Source organism: Larus michahellis, chromosome 17, assembly GCF_964199755.1.
Source record: "Larus michahellis chromosome 17, bLarMic1.1, whole genome shotgun sequence".
NCBI lineage: Eukaryota > Metazoa > Chordata > Aves > Charadriiformes > Laridae > Larus > Larus michahellis.
Window position 1 is genome coordinate 1,352,995 of NC_133912.1, and position 18,174 is coordinate 1,371,168.

Consider the following 18,174-nt stretch of genomic DNA (forward strand, 5'->3'; position numbering starts at 1 on the left):
CCAGCTATTGTAACTGTTTGCCGGCTGTGAAATAACCCATGCTATTATCTCGTTTTATCTGGCCGGTTCTGTCAGGACATGCTATCCAGCGACCCAAGGGCCTGTTAATCTTCCGGCAGCAAAAGCTGGAAGTCTTAAACGGTGAATTTTCTGCTGCGCTTGAGTTTGTTCAGCCAGTTTTAATTGGACTCTGGAAAGCAGCTGGCATGCTAATATTGAACACCCTGCATTTGCAAATTGTTGGTAAATACAGCTGCAGGAATTGTGTGTCTGCAAACGAAGCCCGGCTGGAGGGAGGTCAGGACGAGCCCCAGAGCAACAGCTATTGCGGAGGAGGAGGAGGAGGAGCAGGAGGGAAGAGATCTGCGAAACGCAAATTGTTGAGGAAGGACGATTTGGCTTCACGGATTTACAGTAAAGGGTAAACGCTACCGCTCTCGACACCTGTCCCCATCAGATGGTGACTGACACTAGCTGTGTTTCACGGGAGGGAGACTTCCCACCCATTAGGTGGCTAACAGGCTGTCTCAGTGGAGAACAATACAAAAAACTTACCGTCGAACAGCTTTTAAGACCGGAAACCCACCTTTTTTTACCAGAAACCTACTGGCCGTGTCCAGAGATGCTGCTTGCTCAGCTAAAACCAGTTGGGATCCATCCCTGCCCCGCAGACCCCAGCGGCCTGGATCAGGGCACGCATTTCCGTCCACGTGCAACACCCACCGGCCACCCAGAGCGCGGCAGCTGGTGCCGCTTTTGCTCAAACCCACGGACAGAAGACGCAAAAGCTGGGCTGCAGCCTGTCCCTGCGGGTGCTCGTGGCCGTCGAAGCCCGGGGAGTCGAGGGGAGATGAGATCTCCTCGCTCTGACGCCGCCATATCAACGCACCGGTAAATCCCAGTAAAGGAAAGCCACTAAACCCCAGCGTCCCGCCCCTGGCTGGAGTCAGACCCATGCGGGCAGCCCTGGGGACGCGATGGAGCGAGCGGGGAGGACGGGATGACGCAATACCCCGCGCTGGCTCGGCCGGCCGCGTACTCACGCTGGATATCGATGGTGACGGAGGTCTCCTTCCCGCTGGGAATGGCTTTGTTGGTGGCACGGCAGACGATGCTCTCCCCGTTCTCGATGTCGGAAGGGGCGACGAAAAGGGTGCTCATGATACTCTCCCTCTTGCCGTCACGGAGAAGCGTCTGTGGGGAGAGAAATGGAAATGAGGAAAGGCAGCTTCCTCCAGGAGAGGGGTCCCTTCCCCTGGCCGAGAGTCGCGCCAGGCTCTGCGCAGCCCTGGCTCCTACGAGTTTCCCAGCCAAGCAGCGCGCTCCGCAACAACGGTTCCTCTGGCTGGAACCTGCCGAGAAGCCCTGGGGGAACAGCACAGACAAATTTCACTGCGCTTCCCTGGGAATTGGGCACTTAACTCCCACCTGCTTCCCTCCGGCCCTGCTGCGCCTAGACCCGGGAATCACAGCTCAAGCGAGATCCACGTCACCCGCCGGCCCAGGAAAGAGGGAGCTGGGGACAGAAAGGGGAAGCGGCTTCTTGAACCTGCCGTCACCTTCTGCGTGAAGTGGGAAAACCTGCCCGGGTCACTCTGCACAGCAATGAGTGGTGACACCGGCCGGCAGCGGCATGGGACCGATCCTGGCCACAGGTCCCTGGTTGCCGCGCAGTGGTCCAGCCCAGCCCACGGCAAATCCTCACCGCTCTGCCTCGCCTCATGCTGGCGGTCGCTGTGATGGTCACCTGAGGATGCTGGAGATCCAAAAACCTCGAGCCTGGTACAGCAGTGGTTAACCAGCTCCGCCTGCTCGGCCGTGGCACCTTGTTCCTTCCCTGGATGTGTCTGACCTCGACTTCCGGCCGCGGTGCCCTGCCATGCCTTTATCGCTGAGCCCCGGCGAGCGTTATCAAACTCCTAATCCTCCTGCAAGCTCTTACAGACCGTGGTCACGTCGCCCCGTAGCCCTGGCTTTGGTAAATTAAACCCGTCAAACCCTCGGAGGCTCTCATGATGTTGCATGGTTTTCAATCTTTTAGTCATTCTCTGGGCTTTCCTCTGACCTCTCTCCAGTTTATCAATGTCCTCTGGGGACCAGAAAAGCCAGAAACACCAGAAACGCCGCTTTTCCCAGCCGTTGATAACAGCGGTAAATGCCCACGCATACACCCAACCCATAACTACGTATTTTGGACCTTGCCAGGCAGTTTTTCACTCTAAGTCTTTATCCTTCAGGTCTCCTCCTCACAAAGTAAGACAACTGCTTGATTGAATTAGGAACATATGGCAGCAAGACTAATGCTTTCGCCACCTGGCTTCATCGTGACACAGCGTTCACGCATACAGGCTTGTGTCTCTCCGGCACACCAGACAAGGAACCATGCTGAGACACTGTCACCACAATCACCCTGGAAACTGGGGAGAAGCAGGACCAAGACCCATTAGTATGTGATCATCAAGGCCTGAGCGCACCAACAAGTGCTTAATTTCTCTGACGAACCTCATCTGGGGACTCTACCCAAGAGCTCTTCACCCATAGGCCCAGGAGCTGTGTTTAAGTTCTGGCTCTGCTCTGGGTGTCATGACATGGATGGCTTTTTGTGGCTTGATTTCAGAGCTGCCTCATCACTATGGGCCTTTTGGAGGTTGCTGAGCTGTGGTTGACCTTGTTAAGACCATCAAACCTGCTCTGCTCCTCTTGTACCTCCCTTAAGTGATAAGGATGTTGCTCCTCTTGTACCTCCCTCGGTGGTGAGGACGTTGCTCCTCTTTTTGTACCTCCCTCGGTGGTGAGGACGTTGCTCCTCTTTTTGTACCTCCCTCGGTGGTGAGGATGTTGCTCCTCTTTTTGTACCTCCCTCGGTGGTGAGGACGTTGCTCCTCTTTTTGTACCTCCCTCGGTGGTGAGGACGTCGCTCCTCTCGTACCTCCCTCGGTGGTGAGGACGTCGCTCCTCTTCTCGTACCTCCCTCGGTGGTGAGGAGTCACTCCTCTTCTCGTACCTCCCTCGGTGGTGAGGACGTCGCTCCTCTTCTCGTACCTCCCTCGGTGGTGAGGACGTCGCTCCTCTTCTCGTACCTCCCTCGGTGGTGAGGACGTTGCTCCTCTTGTACCTCCCTCGGTGGTGAGGACGTTGCTCCTCCTCTTGTACCTCCCTCGGTGGGGAGGATGCTGCCCTGGGCTTTGTTGTCACCTTGTGTGCCCTTCCCTTGTGGAACAGCCCCACTTTTGGTGCTGGGGACGTGGTGCCCCCTAAGCTGAGCCCCATGGGTCCTGGCTGTGCTGTACCTTCCCCCGCATGGTGCCCCTGAGCTCTGGGTTAGCTCCCAAACCCTGCAGGATCCCGTAATGCCCCCTGCGGCCCCTTCCACAGGGATCAGGGGGTTTTCAGTCAGCTGGGGCTGTTCTGGCTGTGATTGCAGGGGGGGGCTGCGTGTTGATCAGGTGGTGGATTGGAAATTTGGAAAAACAAGGAAATTCTCTCTCAGTATAAATGGCTTCAGGCCATCAGTCACCCAACAGTGGTTGCTTCTCTGCTGACCGGAGTATCTGGATCAAATGACGTCTGTGTTGGGTTTTAGTTTTTATTGAAAAAGCAGAAAGAGAAAAAGCGAGGAATGATCTTAAAGGGAGCCTAAGAAGGGAAAGGATCCTCAGACCCCCCAAAATCAACCCCTCGCATTCAAAAAAAAAAAGAAAAAAAAAATGGCTAAAATTGGCTGTTAGCTTTTCCGAAGGGCGTCTCAAGTCGGGGTTTCTCCGTGACGGGATCGCGGTGCGTGAGGTGACAAGCTCTGATGCAGCTGGTGCTGGCTGACCACCCTCGGCCCTGGAGCGTCGCTTTTCCCTGCCTGTGGCGGGGATGAGTTTGTGGAAGGGCCTCGTGGAAACCTCTCCAGCAGGTCAGGAGACACCGAGGTTCTGCCGACCCCAGGGGAAGAGGCAGAAGAGGACTCCCCTCCCAAACCATCCCTGGGAAACCGCTTACAACGCCACGGCAAAGCGTCTCTGTACCACGCGCGAGATGGAGCTGCAGCCTCCAAGTTCTGCCTCAGAAGGTTGTTTTTTTTCCCCCCCCTGCCCCCGTCGGAAATATTTTCAAGGCAAATAAAGGAGGGGCGTTCTTTCTTCCCTGCTGCCCCTTACTTGTGGGTCTGACAGGGAAAGGCCTTCAGCGTTGGCTCCCCAGGGCCGGGCCTGAGCAGTCCGCGGTGGAGAAGGCGGCTTGGGGTGAGCAGAATAAGTTATAAACAGCTGCATGTCAATGGCCTGGATTTTAATTAATTCCACTTGATTTGAGAGAGGGAGAGGTCAGTTCTCCCTGGCTTTAATTAGTGCTGCCTCTTGCATCGCAGGCAGGGAGACGGGGCGATTTCCCCCCTCACACCCCCCGGCTCTCTTCACACCCGTCAGCGAGAAGGAAGGAGCCGAGACATCCGTGTGCTCCGCAGAGCGACGGGGAGGAGGGCGCTTCGGCTCCTCCGCTTTTCCCGGCAGATCGGGAGGGCGTTGGAAGGAAGCCGGGTGGAGGCTTCCCAGCGGGAGCAGAGGGGGGAAATGTTTATTAAAAGATCTTCAAGAGCGCGAGAGGGATGCCTTTGACTCCTGACTTTGAAGCTTGCTTGCGTTACAAATGGCCGCAAACTGACCCATTTTATGTCTCGAATTCTGCTCTTTAGAAATTTTCATTAGAAATGTCAAGTGTTACTGAATCTTTAGCATTTACTTATCAGGCATCTATAAACAGGAGAACATGTGGGTACCCGTTCTGAGGACGCTCTTGATCGCTCTTTGATGTTTTCCTTTATGACCCAATAAAGGCTTTCTGTTTAAATTAAAAAATGCCAACAACCCTGACAGTTCTTCACGGAAAATCGCAGTTGGAGGAGGGGACCTTTGTCCCTGCAACCACCTCTCGATCCAGGGGTTCTGCTACAGCCAGGCCAGTGCTGCCTCTGTCTTGCTCTACACCACACCCAGGTGGGATTTTTGGGGGCAGAATTGGGGACAGCGGGCAATTCAGAAGCTGTGAGAGGGGACAAAAAGCCAGCCAAACTCAGAGCAGAGCCCGTTTTGGTGACGGCATGTGGTTTCTCCCTTGCATCCTCCTGACCGTCTGCCTCGGGGATGGTTGTGTGGGGTGGTGTAGGGTGAGAGTCTCGGCTCGGCAGAGCTGAAGGCGCTGCCCTAGATGTTCTGGGGCTGCGTGAAGCGCAGTGTGGTCCTGGTCCACCTCCCTGAAGCAAGGGAAGAGCGCAGCCTTTGTCCCCAGCCCCATCCCGCCTCACCTTGGAGTAGGTGGCTCCATTGATGACTTCTCCTTTCCGCATCCAGATGATGGAGGCCGCTGGCTTGGCATTGTCCGCGTGGCAGGTCAAGTTGAGGGGGTCTCCTGCTCTCAGGCTGATGACGGGCCCCCCCATAATGACAGGATCGTCTGGAGGAACTGCAAGGGAATGGCACAGAGGAGACAATGTCATTTGCTACGGCGTTAAACCAACCTTCCTGCTGCCACCTGTGGGGACTGACCTCTTGGGCTTCTGCAGCTGGCTTTGATGGGGCTGGGGCACCGTGCAAGCCCACCCCGCCATGTTACAGCTGCCTTGCCTTTTGCTGCTTGCGTAAAAGCTCTGCCCCGCGTTCGAACTACAGCGGCAGAAACTGGCTGCGGTTTTAGAGGGGACACGGGCCAAGGGGTCACCTGAGCTTTGGAGTACTACGAAGGATCAGGCCTGCGGTAGAGAAATCCACCAAGGGCCACCAACTACTTAGAAGCACCTCTGGCCCGAGATGTCCCAAGGTGCAAACTGCGGGAGGGTGGAGAGGGAGCGTTTGAGAGAGCGGTCAGACGCTGGAACGGGCTTCCCCGGGGGAGGTGGTGGAGCCACCATCCCTGAACGTGTTTACGAGTCGTTCAGATGTGGTGTTGGGGGATGTGGCGCAGGGGAGAACTCTGTAGAGGGGGGTTGATGGTTGGACTCGATCCCAAGGGTCTTCTCCAACCTGAATGAGTCTATGAAGGAAATATCCCGGCTTGCTGGCCCTGCTTTTCTAATCCTCCCCAGGCTACTGTAACTGGCTGCTGCTGGAGACGGGATATGGGGCTCGGTGGGGCTTTGGTCTGACCCCTGTTCCTCTGCCTGCACATTGGAAGGTAGGTGAGCACGATTTGGAGGAGAAGGGCAGGAGAGCTGGGTTTTGCACTATTTTGCACTGTTTGCTGTTGCCTATTGCACTCGGGGCGGGTAAAACGGCTTATTATGGGCTACGGGAGCGTGATTTCCAGCCCACCCCCCTTTGAAAAGGGCTCCCTCGCCAGCCCTCCATCACGGAGGGATGGAGGAAGCCGTGAGCACTCCCTCGCCCTGCTTTGATTTCCCTGTCGCTTTCGCTCATCATCCGCGCCGCTGTCTCGCCACACAAAAGGTTGTGAAACGCCTCTCGTTTGGTCAGACTCCCTCTCACCGCGGCGAGTCTTTTAAGCAGCTCCCTCTGTGAAAGCAGATTTTGCCGGCGGTGTCAAGGAGACATTTCAGATCTCAACCTTCCTTTGAAACCACCTCAGCCTGACAGCCTGCGTGAGGCTGCATCCTCATTACCGGACGTGGCTTTGCTGGTGTCACACAGCCCCTGGGCATCTCTGTTTCTTGCGTTGGGAAGCACTTCATGCCAGGGACAAGGAGGCCTGGAAAGAGGGAAGCAGGTGAGGGACACCTGGGCATGGTCTCCTCTTTTGTGACCAGCTCTCAAAGCCTGGCATCTCTAGGCTGGTAAGAGATGGGAAATTCAGCTGGAGAGAGGGGCTGCCCTTTCTTCCTGCAGAGAGGACCTTTCACCTCTGCTACCCTGCCACTGGCCCAGGTTGCCCAGAGAGGTGGTGGATGCCCCATCCCTGAAAACATTCCAGGTCAGGTTGGATGGGGCTCTGCGCGACCTGATCCACTCGAAGATGCCCCTGGTTGGATGGGGCTCTGAGCGACCTGATCCACTCGAAGATGCCCCTGGTTGGATGGGGCTCTGCGCGACCTGATCCACTCGAAGATGCCCCTGGTTGGATGGGGCTCTGAGCGACCTGATCCACTCAAAGATGCCCCTGCTCATTGCAGGGGAGGTTGGGCTACACGACCTTTAAAGGTCCCTTCCAACCCAAACTATTCCCTGATTCTTTTGATCTGCTCTGACCAAGACCCGCTGTGAAGAAGACGGAGGGGTCTGTACAGCTGTCAGTCTCGCTCTTCCCAACCAGCTCCTCTGGGCAACCAAATGCAGGTCTCGCGACAGATGGACCTGTTCCCCAGCCACCTCATGGCCTGTTTCGGAAGCTCTTGAGGCCCACGCAGCACTGGGAAGCCAAGTAGAAACGTGGAGGCCACAGTGGAGAGGCATCTCCGTTGCAGCCCCTCTTGCCCAAGCAGAAGAGCTCATGCTAGTGAAGAGCGTAGGAAGAAATTGCTGCTTCGCACCCAGCTCAGGACCAGACGGCAAAATCCTCCAACCCTTTGGCATCCTCGCTGGGGAAAACCTGCCAATTTTGCACCAAAATGGAGCTGCTTTTTTCACAAGCCAGTGCTGTTCCCCCCTCCCTGAGCTGGCTGGCAGCAGGCTGGGCCGTGCAAAGGGAACGTCAAAGTTGGCCAAAGACCTCTCTGAAATCCCCCGGTGCGTCTCCGCGTCTCCTCCTGAGCCGCCCCAGCGTTTTCGCTGGCTGAGAAATATTGAAAAACTCCTCGCTGGCTCCTCCAGCGCTGGGCTGAATTCGGGAGATGGAAAGGGATTATGTTCTCCGAGAATTCAAAGGTGGCTGCCCGCGTCGGCACAGGATTTGTAGGCAAGGCAGATGTGCTGGTTGCACACAACGCTGGTCACATACGCATCTGCCAAACGCTGTGAGTAATGGGATTTTTCAGCTCAGTGGGTGGAACCCAGGGACTGGGTGGAAAAAAAAAAAAAAAAAGCTTTTCTACACGGATCCAAAATGTACATTTTTTTTTTTTTTTCAGGCTACAAGGGTGAAAAAACGCTGTGAAAAATCTGTGGTTTGGGTTAGTTGAAATGCGTCAGCCTCTGAAATATGAAAATGTGGAAAATTCTGCTTCATTCTTATGCTGTTTAACTATTAAGAAAGTATTTCTTTTCGCTTTTTAAAAAACAACCCTTTCATTGGATGAGTTTATACTGTTGAAAAAAAAAATAAAAAGATGTTTTGCAACAGTTTTGGTTTTTTTTTTTCCCCCTCACTGAAGCTATTAATTGATTTCGACCTCAGCTTGTAAAATGTTGGAAATCCATCTTGTGGAGCAGGGAAAAAAACCCAACCCACAAGCCTTTCTCTGAAGAGCATCTTGGAATTAAATGAAGGGACTCTTACAGTGGGTTGTTTAATATTCCCGACCGGTGTCCTTTCCCATGGCTGACAGATGAAGGCTTTTTTTTTTTTCTTTTGGCAGCCACTGGCTTAGCATCACCCCCTCCAAGCAGCCCAGCCTGTCCCTTAGCTGCCGTTGAAGCCTAGGGGACATCGCGGGACAGGGTGACGACCTCACGCATGGAACCCCTTGTCTTCCCTTGGGCCAGAAAACCGCCTTTTCCAACCTACTGTTTCGCTCCCGTTTCCCTCTACCGGATGAGCGGCAAGACTCGAGGAGCCGCTTCAGGAGATGAGAAGAAGAAAAGGAGAGAGAATGGGTCCCGATTACGTCTTCCCAAGTAAGTGGTTATCATCCCCCCGGTTATCTGTGTAGCCATGAGTTACTGATGGTCTCCAGGCTCGCCAACCAGGGGCTCTGGTTGGGGAGGAGAGGGCCTGACGGATAGGAAGCGGCAACGTCTCTCGACGGCTCTAACTTCTGCCAAACGAAGGATGGGTGTATTCCTTCCAGGCTCAAACTCCAGCCTGGGAAAGGAGGAAGAGAAGAATGAAAGGTGAAACGAGGAGAAGGAGGAAGGTAAAGCAAGAAGGCAGCAGCACAGAGCCGTGATCCATTATTCATCCGCTGTGCTCCCAGGATCGGTTATTAGTATAAGGCACCGCTGCAGAATCCAATCTCCTAATTTTTAATCACGCAGATGTAGAAGTGCCAGCCTTTCTGATTAATACAGGGATATAAATAGGAAGAGTTGTTTGGGGGTGTGTGTGGGGGGTTACTCCCGACAGCAGAGAAAAATGGAGTTAACCTTTATGTGCCTGGAGACTTTAAAAAGAGGATGAAAGAGAAGGGATCCCTGATGGCTCAAGCCCACAAGAGTAGGAACAAGCCAGAGAGATGGCTGACATGGAGATGCTTAGGAGGCGGGAGTCCAGACAGATTATCCCGGTTCGTTGCACCGAGACCTTCCGGGGCGGGAGGTGAAAAGCCCCCGCAGAAGGTCTCCTGTTCCTCACAGCGCACTCGGGACCTCAGCTGGAGAACTGCCCTTGTCTTCACCGCAGGCAAAACTTTCTGAAGAAACCGGGACGAGCTTCTCCCCACCAAAACCCTGTTGGTTTTTTTTTCTGTCCAAACACAGGGCTCGGTGAATATTTTTAAACCAGCCTTGGACAGGCATTAATCTGTTCCCCATGGCCGCGGGCTGCTTAGATGAGTAAGGACGGCTTGGGGTCTTTGCTCTTCGCCCTTTGGAGCGCTTTGGGAAAAGCCCGTTTTTACAGCCCATCGGCCTAAAGAAATGCAAATAAAAGAGCGTAGGCAACTTTGTAAATCTGTTGGCTAGTTACAGGTTTTTCCTGCATACGGTCCCGCCCCGTGAGCCTTAACTGTATGATTAATCAATGAGACCACGCGGAATTATTCAGTGCTGAACGACCACCCCAGGCTAACGCCGCAGCTTTGACTAAGAAAGAACGGAGGCGTCTCTAAATGCCCCCAGCAGCCCGTCAGCTGGACGGAGTTGTGGCGAGCAGACAGAGCTTCAATCATTAGCAATATTTATTGAGATAACGGGATTCTCCAGGCAGAAGTCAGCTCCTGGAAGCGGCGAAAGCAGAAAGCCCTCCAGCCAGCAGCTCTTCTTCCTAATTAACGCTGACTGCTGGTCTTTTTTTTTTTTTTCTCCTGTTGTTGTGGCTGGTACCACCTCGCCGTTGGGTCTGTGTAACAAACCTCCTCTTCTTGGGACAGCAGGGAGAGATTCAACCCCAAGTGCTCACCGGTGGGGAAGGGCTGGAGAGGCAGATACGGAGCCATGTTATCCGCAAGTAACCTTCAGCGGATGAGGGACTCGGCACAAGCGTCCCCCTGAGGAACGAGATCCCTTGGGTAAGGCATCACTGACGCATCGCTCATCTTCCCTGCGGGGGCTGCGGCACTCTGGGCTCGTCTGACACGCGTTAAGCAAATAACAGTGACCAGAAGATGCTCTCGGGTGATGACAAACCGTTGGGAGGTGTTTCCCAGCCCCAAAGCTGAGTCTAAGCCTAGACCAAAAGCATCCCCAGCTTCTTGCTACCAGCGCTTGGTGGGCCAGCCGCCTTCCGGCGAGATGGTCCTCTGCAAACACGCGGCCCTGTGGGGATGAGGAAGCCAAGCCGAGCAAGGGTATGCTTGCTCCCGTATTTTTTTGTCTCTACAGCAAGGAAAGCGCAGGGAGCCCCGGGGAGCCGGCCTGGAGGGATTCCGCTGGCTCAGCTGACCCTCTCGCGCAGTGAGGATCGATCTGGAAGCGTTTCTTGTTTGTGTATTCAGACGTCGCATCGCAGGCGTGTCAAAGAGGCATGTTCGCCTCTTGTAGACAAGTCAAGCTCATGAGGGCATCACACTACTCTTGCTCTTGGGCAACTGTGCCCAGGCGCTGCCCTGACCTGCATACAGCTGCCTGCTGCGGGGGAGGTTTTGCAGCAGGAACCCTGCAAAGGGACGTTTTTCCTTTGTAAATCCAACGGCTGCTTCACGCTGGGGCATTCCGAGTCCAGGTCTGCTGGCCGGCAAGGTTCTCGTGAAAGGAGGAGGATTCAACCTGCCCCCTCTGTGGTCTCCTTACCTGCCCAGGAAGATCCCGTCCTGCTCCAACAAGGAGCAGGCGCTTGCCCTCTGCAAGCGTTTAACGTAGCACGACCGGCGGGGTGTGACTTTGACAATAAGCGTGGTGTTAATGATGTTCAGCAAAATGACGAGTTAATTAGCTGCTCTATCATTTCTGTGCTCCACTTGGGACTGGCACATCCTCGTCTCTGCTTGGGAACTGCAGGGAGCCGCCTCCTCTTTGAAGCCAGTATCTGCTTCCCCCCACCCCGGCTCCTTCCCCAGCCCCGGGGGTGTTTTGCGGAGGTCAGTGGTGTCGCTCTGCGAGGAGCTCCGCAGATCTTGGCGGGGGGGGTTTGGACACGGTCGTGGATCACAGAATCTTAGAATCATGGAACAGTTTGGGTTGGAACGGACCTTAAAGATCATCTTGTTCCACCCCCTGCCCTGGGCAGGGACACCTCCCACCAGCCCAGGTTGCTCCAAGCCCCGTCCAACCTGGCCTCGAACCGCTCCAGGGATGGGGCAGCCACAGCTTCTCTGTTCCAGGGGCTCCAGCCCTCCCAGCATCTCCGGGGCCTCCCCTGGCCCCGCTCCAACAGCTCCGTGTCCTTCTTGTGCTGAGGACTCCAGAGCTGGAGGCAGTGCTCCAGGTGGGGTCTTCCCTGAGCGGAGCAGAGGGGCAGAACTCGGTTCGGGACAGGCAGGGAGAAAGGCCGTGGAGCTGATCAAAGGGAAAGAGCAGCTTTCCCACCAGGTGAGATGAGAAGAGACCGGCTTGTTTAATTGGGCCCAACGAAGGCTGGGAGACTATGAAAGCTTCTGGTGAAAGAACTGGGGGAAGGTCGGGAGAAGACAAGGAAAAAGCCGGAAAACTTGGACACTGGGGAAGAGGGAGGTTTCCTCAAGTATCTAGGATAGCTTCTTAAGAGGAGAAAAAGAGGCTGGAAAACACAACTGCTTTTAGGATGGAGCTTGCTATACTGGATGAGAGAATCCCCTCGTCGGGATTGTTCCTGGCAGTGCTTTCCAGCAGGCTGGCCGGGGTCTCGCTGTACTATCGAGCCCGAAGGCTACAAACGGTGAGGGCCTAAACCCCCGCAGAGCAGCTTATAACTACATGAATGTTTAGCTTTTCACTTATCAGGGCTTTACACATTTAGGATTCAGATTTCCAGCAGCTCTTCGGAGCTGGGAAGGATCAAAACAGGCTCTTTGGTTTTGTCCAACACTCTAAAGGCTGACATTTTGCTGGGTCCGAGTGCCGTCATGGGTTACGTTTTTCGGGGCAGCACTAACTGGAGACTTACGGGCGTTTCACTGGAGACTTGGGGGGCTTGGTGACCTGAGCTCTGGAGGAAACCTAATCCCGGACTGCAAGCCCGTCTTCTCCTCAACTATCCTGACACACATCCATTCCACCTCTCCCCTTCCCAATGCAATTAGGATTGTGATCCTTTGGAGACGAGGAGCTTTGGCAGGTAAGGAAAAAGGGACAATACAGAGCAAGTGGTTTGAGTTTTTGCAAACGGGGTTGAGAGCCCAGACTCCAACTCGTACCATTCCCCCCTCTCCAAGCACGACCGACAGGATTTTCCTTTGCATCTGAAACCTGGAGACCACGTCTGTCCGCGGGCTGCTCAGTGGGATGGGGCTCGGCTCTTCTGCAAGGAAAACAATCGGCAAAGCTGCCCCCCGTCCTCCTCCCCTACACCAGGCAGGCTGAAAACAGCTCGGCCCGTCTTGTGCGCTGTCAATTTACGGAGGCCACGGTGCCAAGGCTGGCATTGCTTCAAAGCGTAGGGCCCCCGACCCGCGTGCTGCCAGCCTCCGGTCCTGCTGAGACTGGCGTGGGATGGAAGGCTGGTTGTTTGGAGGATGCCTGCGTGACTGGCACCCTTCCCGTGGCTCTCCCGTGCCAAGCCCTGGCAGGGTCACCCACCCCGGGAAGGGCGGCAATAGGGATGGGGTTTTTACGCGGCGTTCGCGTGGTCTGTACAATAAAAAGCCGTAACGAACTGCCCCAAGGGGTGTCGTGTCTAGAGGGCCCTCGGTGTCCAGCCCGCATCTCCCCCGGCCTGACGCTGCTCCGCTCTTGGAGTTGTGCCTCCTCCTCCTCGCCGACCCAAGGGAGCCGAGCCCGGACAGCCTGAAAAATGCAGGGCAGCAGCGGGTGCCCTCGGAAAGGCGCCCGGCTGCCACCGAGCGAAGGAGGAGAGGAAACGGAGGCAGGCGAACGGCACAGCCCAGGGAAAACACGCTAAAAAATAAATCGAAAGAAACAAGGGGAGCAGGGAGGAAAATAGTGATGAAAGTTTAACTAGGTGCATCTCTTTCTTGGTGCTATTTGTCTTGTGGCACTTCGGGGTGGGCGGGTGGGCTGCCAGCAGCGATGCCTCCTCTTCTCCATCCCAAGCGGACACAGGGATGCAGGCGGGGAGGGCGACGGCTCAGCGCCCAGAGCAACCTGCTCCCCTCCTGCCTGTCTGCAGCTGGGTGGGACGCAGGGACCCTCCTCACATTAAGCAGCTCATGGGAAACAAACTGCTAATATTTCCTAAAACCTTTTTTTTTTTTCCCCTTTCCCCCCCGACCCCCGGCCCCATCCAGCTGCCCCGAGCCCCACATTTTCCAGAGTCCTTTGGGGCAGCAGGTTGGATTCCTCTGGTGGAATGGTGTCCTGCTGGAGGATGCAGATGAATCATAGAGTCGTTCAGGTTGGAGAAGACCCTTGGGATCATCGAGTCCAACCATCAGCCCCGCTCTACAGAGTTCTCCCCTGCACCACATCCCCCAACACCACATCTAAACGCCTCAAACACATTCAGGGATTGTCAAGTCCCACCATCAGCCCGGCTCTACAGAGTTCTCCCCTGCACCACATCCCCCAACACCACATCTAAATGAGTCTTCAACGCATCCAGGGATGGCGACTCCACCACCTCCCTGGGCAGCCTATTCCAGTGTCTGACCACTCTTTCTGGGAAGAATTTTTTCCTAATGTCCAGCCTAACCCTCCCCTGCTGCAGCTTGAACCCATTCCCTCTTGTTCTATCGCTAATGACCTGTGAGAAGAGACCAGCACCAACCTCTCTACAGTGTCCTTTCAAGTAGTTGTAGAGAGTGATGAGGTCTCCCCTCAGCCTCCTCTTCCTCAAACTAAACAGTCCCAGCTCCTTCAATCGCTCCTCATCAGATTTATTCTCCAGGCCCTTCACCACCTTCGTTGCCCTCCTCTGCCCTCGCTCCAGCACCTCGAGATCTCTCTCGTATTGAGGTGCCCAGAACTGGACACAATACTCAAGGGGTGGCCTCCCCAGTGCTGAGTACAGGGGCACAATCACCTCCCTCCTTCTGCTGGTCACACTATTTCTAATACAAGCCAGGATGCCATTGGCCCTCTTGGCCACCTGGGCACGCTGCTGGCTCCTGTTCAGCCGCTTGTCAATTAGAACCCCCAGGTCCTTTTCTGCCGGGCAGCTCTCCAGCCACACGTCCCCAAGCCTGGAGCGATGCGTGGGGCTGGTGTGACTCCTCGAGCCCGGAAAAGCTTTGCAGAGGTGGCTGCGGTGAACGGCAGCGAAGCTCTGCCTGAACGCGCCGGCTCAGCTCCGCTTTCCCAACTCCCCGGGCCGGGAGAGGCCGATCTTGCCCCACCAAACCCCTCTCCCGGTCACGCGGAGGACGATCACTGTAATACTCTTGGCTTTTTCCAAGCTAAGGCGGGGGGTGGGGGTGGGTTTGGTCCCAGATTCTTTCCTAGAGAGTGTTTTAAATATTTGATTTTCACGTCAGCTTGGAATTAAACCAAAGCTCTGAAAACCTTTGCGAGCCCCGGCTCTGGGCAGCATCCATTTTCGGAGAAAAGAGGAGCAGACCTGACAGAGGATGAGCGAGCATTTGTATTCTGCTGAAAAGCCTTTCGTACAAGGGGAGGGGGGGAAAAAAAAAAAAAAAAAAAAGTTTTGCAAACCTTTCCAAGCTTTAATAAACAGCCAGATGCCGTGCGTGCAGGCAGACAGGTAGCTGGCCGGGTATCGATTGCTTACGTGACATATTCTCGCTGCAAAGAGTAAGAAACCGAAAATTTCCTCTTCCAGTTGAAAGGGAAACACGACCCCAGCAAATACATGGCGTTTACCAGTTCCTTTATTTAATTCTCCCAACCGAGTTGGTGTTTGGATGGACCAAACGGCTAATTCCGAGCCCGAACTCGGGTCCTGAAGCTTTCGGAGGGAGCTGTTTTGCTTTGCCCGTCTCTGCGATAAGTGGCCCTCGCTCTCCTTAACCGAAGGGGACGGATGATGACGAAGAGGTGGCTGCGTGACCTGCGCTGGTCGTGAGTAATGGCTCCCATTCCGCCTGCCGGGGGACGGAGAAAGGTCGGGGGTAAAGCTTCCCAGGTGTGTCGGGAGGCGATGGGATAGGAAGGGAGGAGAAATCATCGGCCCAACCTGCCTTGTTACCACCGTGATAATCCAATTCACCAATGCGCTCCCGTCGCACGCCCACCCCAGCGCAGGGGAAACTGAGGCACGGCCAGACTACGGGGTCTGCTTAACTGGGAGTGAAGCCACCCCGAATCCCGGGCTTCCCCAGCCTTGTCCCCGCTCCTGCGCACGCCCCACCGCTCTGCCCAGCTTGCCCCGCACCGGGACCTGTGGCAGTCCATGCCGGGAGCGGGGCACGGCCCCCCTCATCCGGGCTGGCAGAAGGGCTGCGGTTCGGGCAGGCGGGACTCGGCGGGCGCTGCGGCACCTTCAGCAACCGGCGCTGGGCTGTGCTTTTAAGACCCCTTTTGGGGGAGATGCTGAAACTAAACAGCACGGCTTTGGGTTCATCTGTCTCGGAGCCAACAAACACCGCTCGGCTTGTCGGCCGGCAGGCACGGAGAAGGAGCAGGGACCCGGGGGGGGTCAAGTCCCCGGAGGCCAAGGGCGCCAAAGAAGAGCCATGCCGCCGAAAGCTCCTCCAAGCACGTCCCTCTCTACCGCAGCCACAACCCGCCTCCGCCGTCCCTCCCGCAACCAGAAATACAAAGGGCTGAAGCAAATGACGGCAAAAGGGACTGGCGGCACGGCTTGTCTCCCCTCAGGTGTAGGGACATGCCCGAGCCTTCTCCTGGAAACTGCGGAGAGGGGGGGGGACAGGCAGGGAAATCATTATCTGCTCAATGTAGGCCGGCACCCCCTGCCGCCTCCTCCTCCTCCTCTTCCCCCCCGGCCCGCGCCCGGCTGCTGGGTGCAGGCTGACAGATCAGAGAACGCAGGCGAAAAAACGGAATTCATTATTTTTCCCCCCCCCGTATGTCAGATATTTTCAAATTGTTTAAAAAAAAAAAAAAAAAGAAAAGAAAAGAAAAGAAAAGGCAGGATTATTACTGTTCATTAAAATAAAGTACAAAGAAAAAAAAAAAGACAAGGTAAAAAAAAAAAAAAGGAAGAAAGTACGCTGCGGAGCGAACCCCATGAGCTGGCCCCCTCCTCCGGGCAGCGGCCGGTGGTGGGGGCGGCTCTCGGATCTCGCCGGCTGCAGGACGGGATGGGAGAAATCCTGCCTGCTCCGGTGAGGTTCAAAGAGCGGAGCCGCGTCGCCCGCTTCTCCCCCGCACGCCGGGGGCTCGCCCATTACCGAGAGCAGGTCTCTGGGTCCCTGCCGCGCTCCGGGCAAATGGGAAATCCATGCCCGCCGCGTTCTCATCCTGGTGAGCTCGCCGGGCACGTGTCCCCGGCGCCCGGCTGCTCTTGGTCGTCTAGAAACCAGGAGGGACCACGAAAAGCCTGTGATGGGGGGCACGGCTGGAAGAAATGGGAGATTGGGACTCGGGCTTTAAGATTAAGATCAGGGGCTTCGATTATCAGGATCCACCCCAAGGCTGTGAATGCCTTGAGCTCCGTTGGCCAACATCTCTTCTGTTAATTAGCCACATCCTAACGGCAAGCGCTGAGGAGACCCAGCGCGGCTGAATCCTGCCTTTCCCTCCAGGTGGGCTTCGCTGGGAGCCCAGAGCAAGGGCGAAGCAAGAGAGCGGGAAGGGGGAGGATTCCTCCTTCTCCCCTGGCATGGAGAGCAGGGAGCGCATCGCCTCCCGCAGCTCAGCCCTAGGAAAAAATTCCCTATCTCAGCCCGCGTCCAGGGAAGACAGTGGGTGGGAGACGCCCCGGGGACGGGCACAGCCCTTCCCCGCTCCCTGCAGGCCGAGGGGAGCAAAGGGGAGTTTGGTTTTTGACCCTTGCTGCGTCTCCAGCCTCAATCCTCCGGGCTCCCGCCCGGTTTTCAGGGGCCAAAAAAAAAATAATAAATAAAAACAAAAGGCACTGGTGTTTCCAGCTCAGTGGTTAATTTTCACCGACGCACTCGCTCGCTCCCAGAGGCTCTCTTGCCGGCCCGGCTCCGGGTGGCATTTCCCAGCCTTGCCCAGCTGGGATTTGCAGGTACCTGGTCTCAGCCGGCTGCGCTGGCCCCGGCTGGCGGCGAGGAGCCCCCGCCTGCCCCCGCGGACGCCGGGCACGCTGCTTGAGAAATCGCAGGCGTGCCTTGTCATGCCTCGGCTGCAATTTGAAGAGGGTTTTTTTTTTTCTACTTTGGGGCTGGGAAGATTGATTTTATTATTTATTATTTTTTTTTAAAAGGTGGAAAGGATGCTTTTTCTTTTTTTCTTTTTTTTTTTCCCCCCCTCCTCTTTTCCTTAAAGGCCACAGCTCTACCACACGCTCCCCTTTAAACCATGCCCACCCCCCGGAGCAGGCGGCTATTTCCGCTTTTCTCAGCTCCGGCTGGAGACGGAGGCGGAAAACCTGTGTCTGGCTGCTGGGATTTGTCACCGAGGAAGCTGGGAACAGCAGCGGGGTGAGAAAAAAGACCTTGGTGGGGGGGAAAAAAAATCCCCCGGCACTGCCCGTGCCGAGGACGCGAGCTGTTGCTGCTGTTTTGTGGCCGCGTGATGGCAGTTCATTTGCCCCCGTGGTTTCTCCTTCCCCGCTGCCCCCGGCTGTTTGCGGAGCAAGTGAACCAAGGAAGGAAAGGACGAAGATGTTTCGCCCCCCCCACCCGCCGCCCCGTTAACTTCGGGGGCCGCCTTGGGTGAGACCTGCCAGCCGCGGGGAAAGCTCCTGTCTCACCTTGGCAGCAGAGACGAGAAGGTCTCGACTCCCCCATCCCTACTTGGGCACAGACACTTGCTCCCGAGCGCTGAGCGCCCGACTGCAGCGCAG

The 18,174-nt window shown here is 55.8% G+C and overlaps 1 protein-coding gene across 9 annotated transcripts in view; it reads right to left on the reverse strand.

Annotated features, from left to right (window-relative positions):
* KIRREL3 (kirre like nephrin family adhesion molecule 3) overlaps positions 1 to 18,174 on the reverse strand; it is a 357,155-nt gene that overhangs the window by 58,941 nt on the left and 280,040 nt on the right. For all 9 annotated transcript variants that reach the window (XM_074560973.1, XM_074560972.1, XM_074560971.1 and 6 more), the window contains 2 exons: positions 5,291 to 5,448; positions 1,044 to 1,194 (listed from right to left, as the gene is read on the reverse strand). In XM_074560973.1, the coding sequence (XP_074417074.1) occupies positions 1,044 to 1,194; positions 5,291 to 5,448 (309 nt within the window). The remainder of the gene's footprint in view (positions 1 to 1,043; positions 1,195 to 5,290; positions 5,449 to 18,174) is intronic.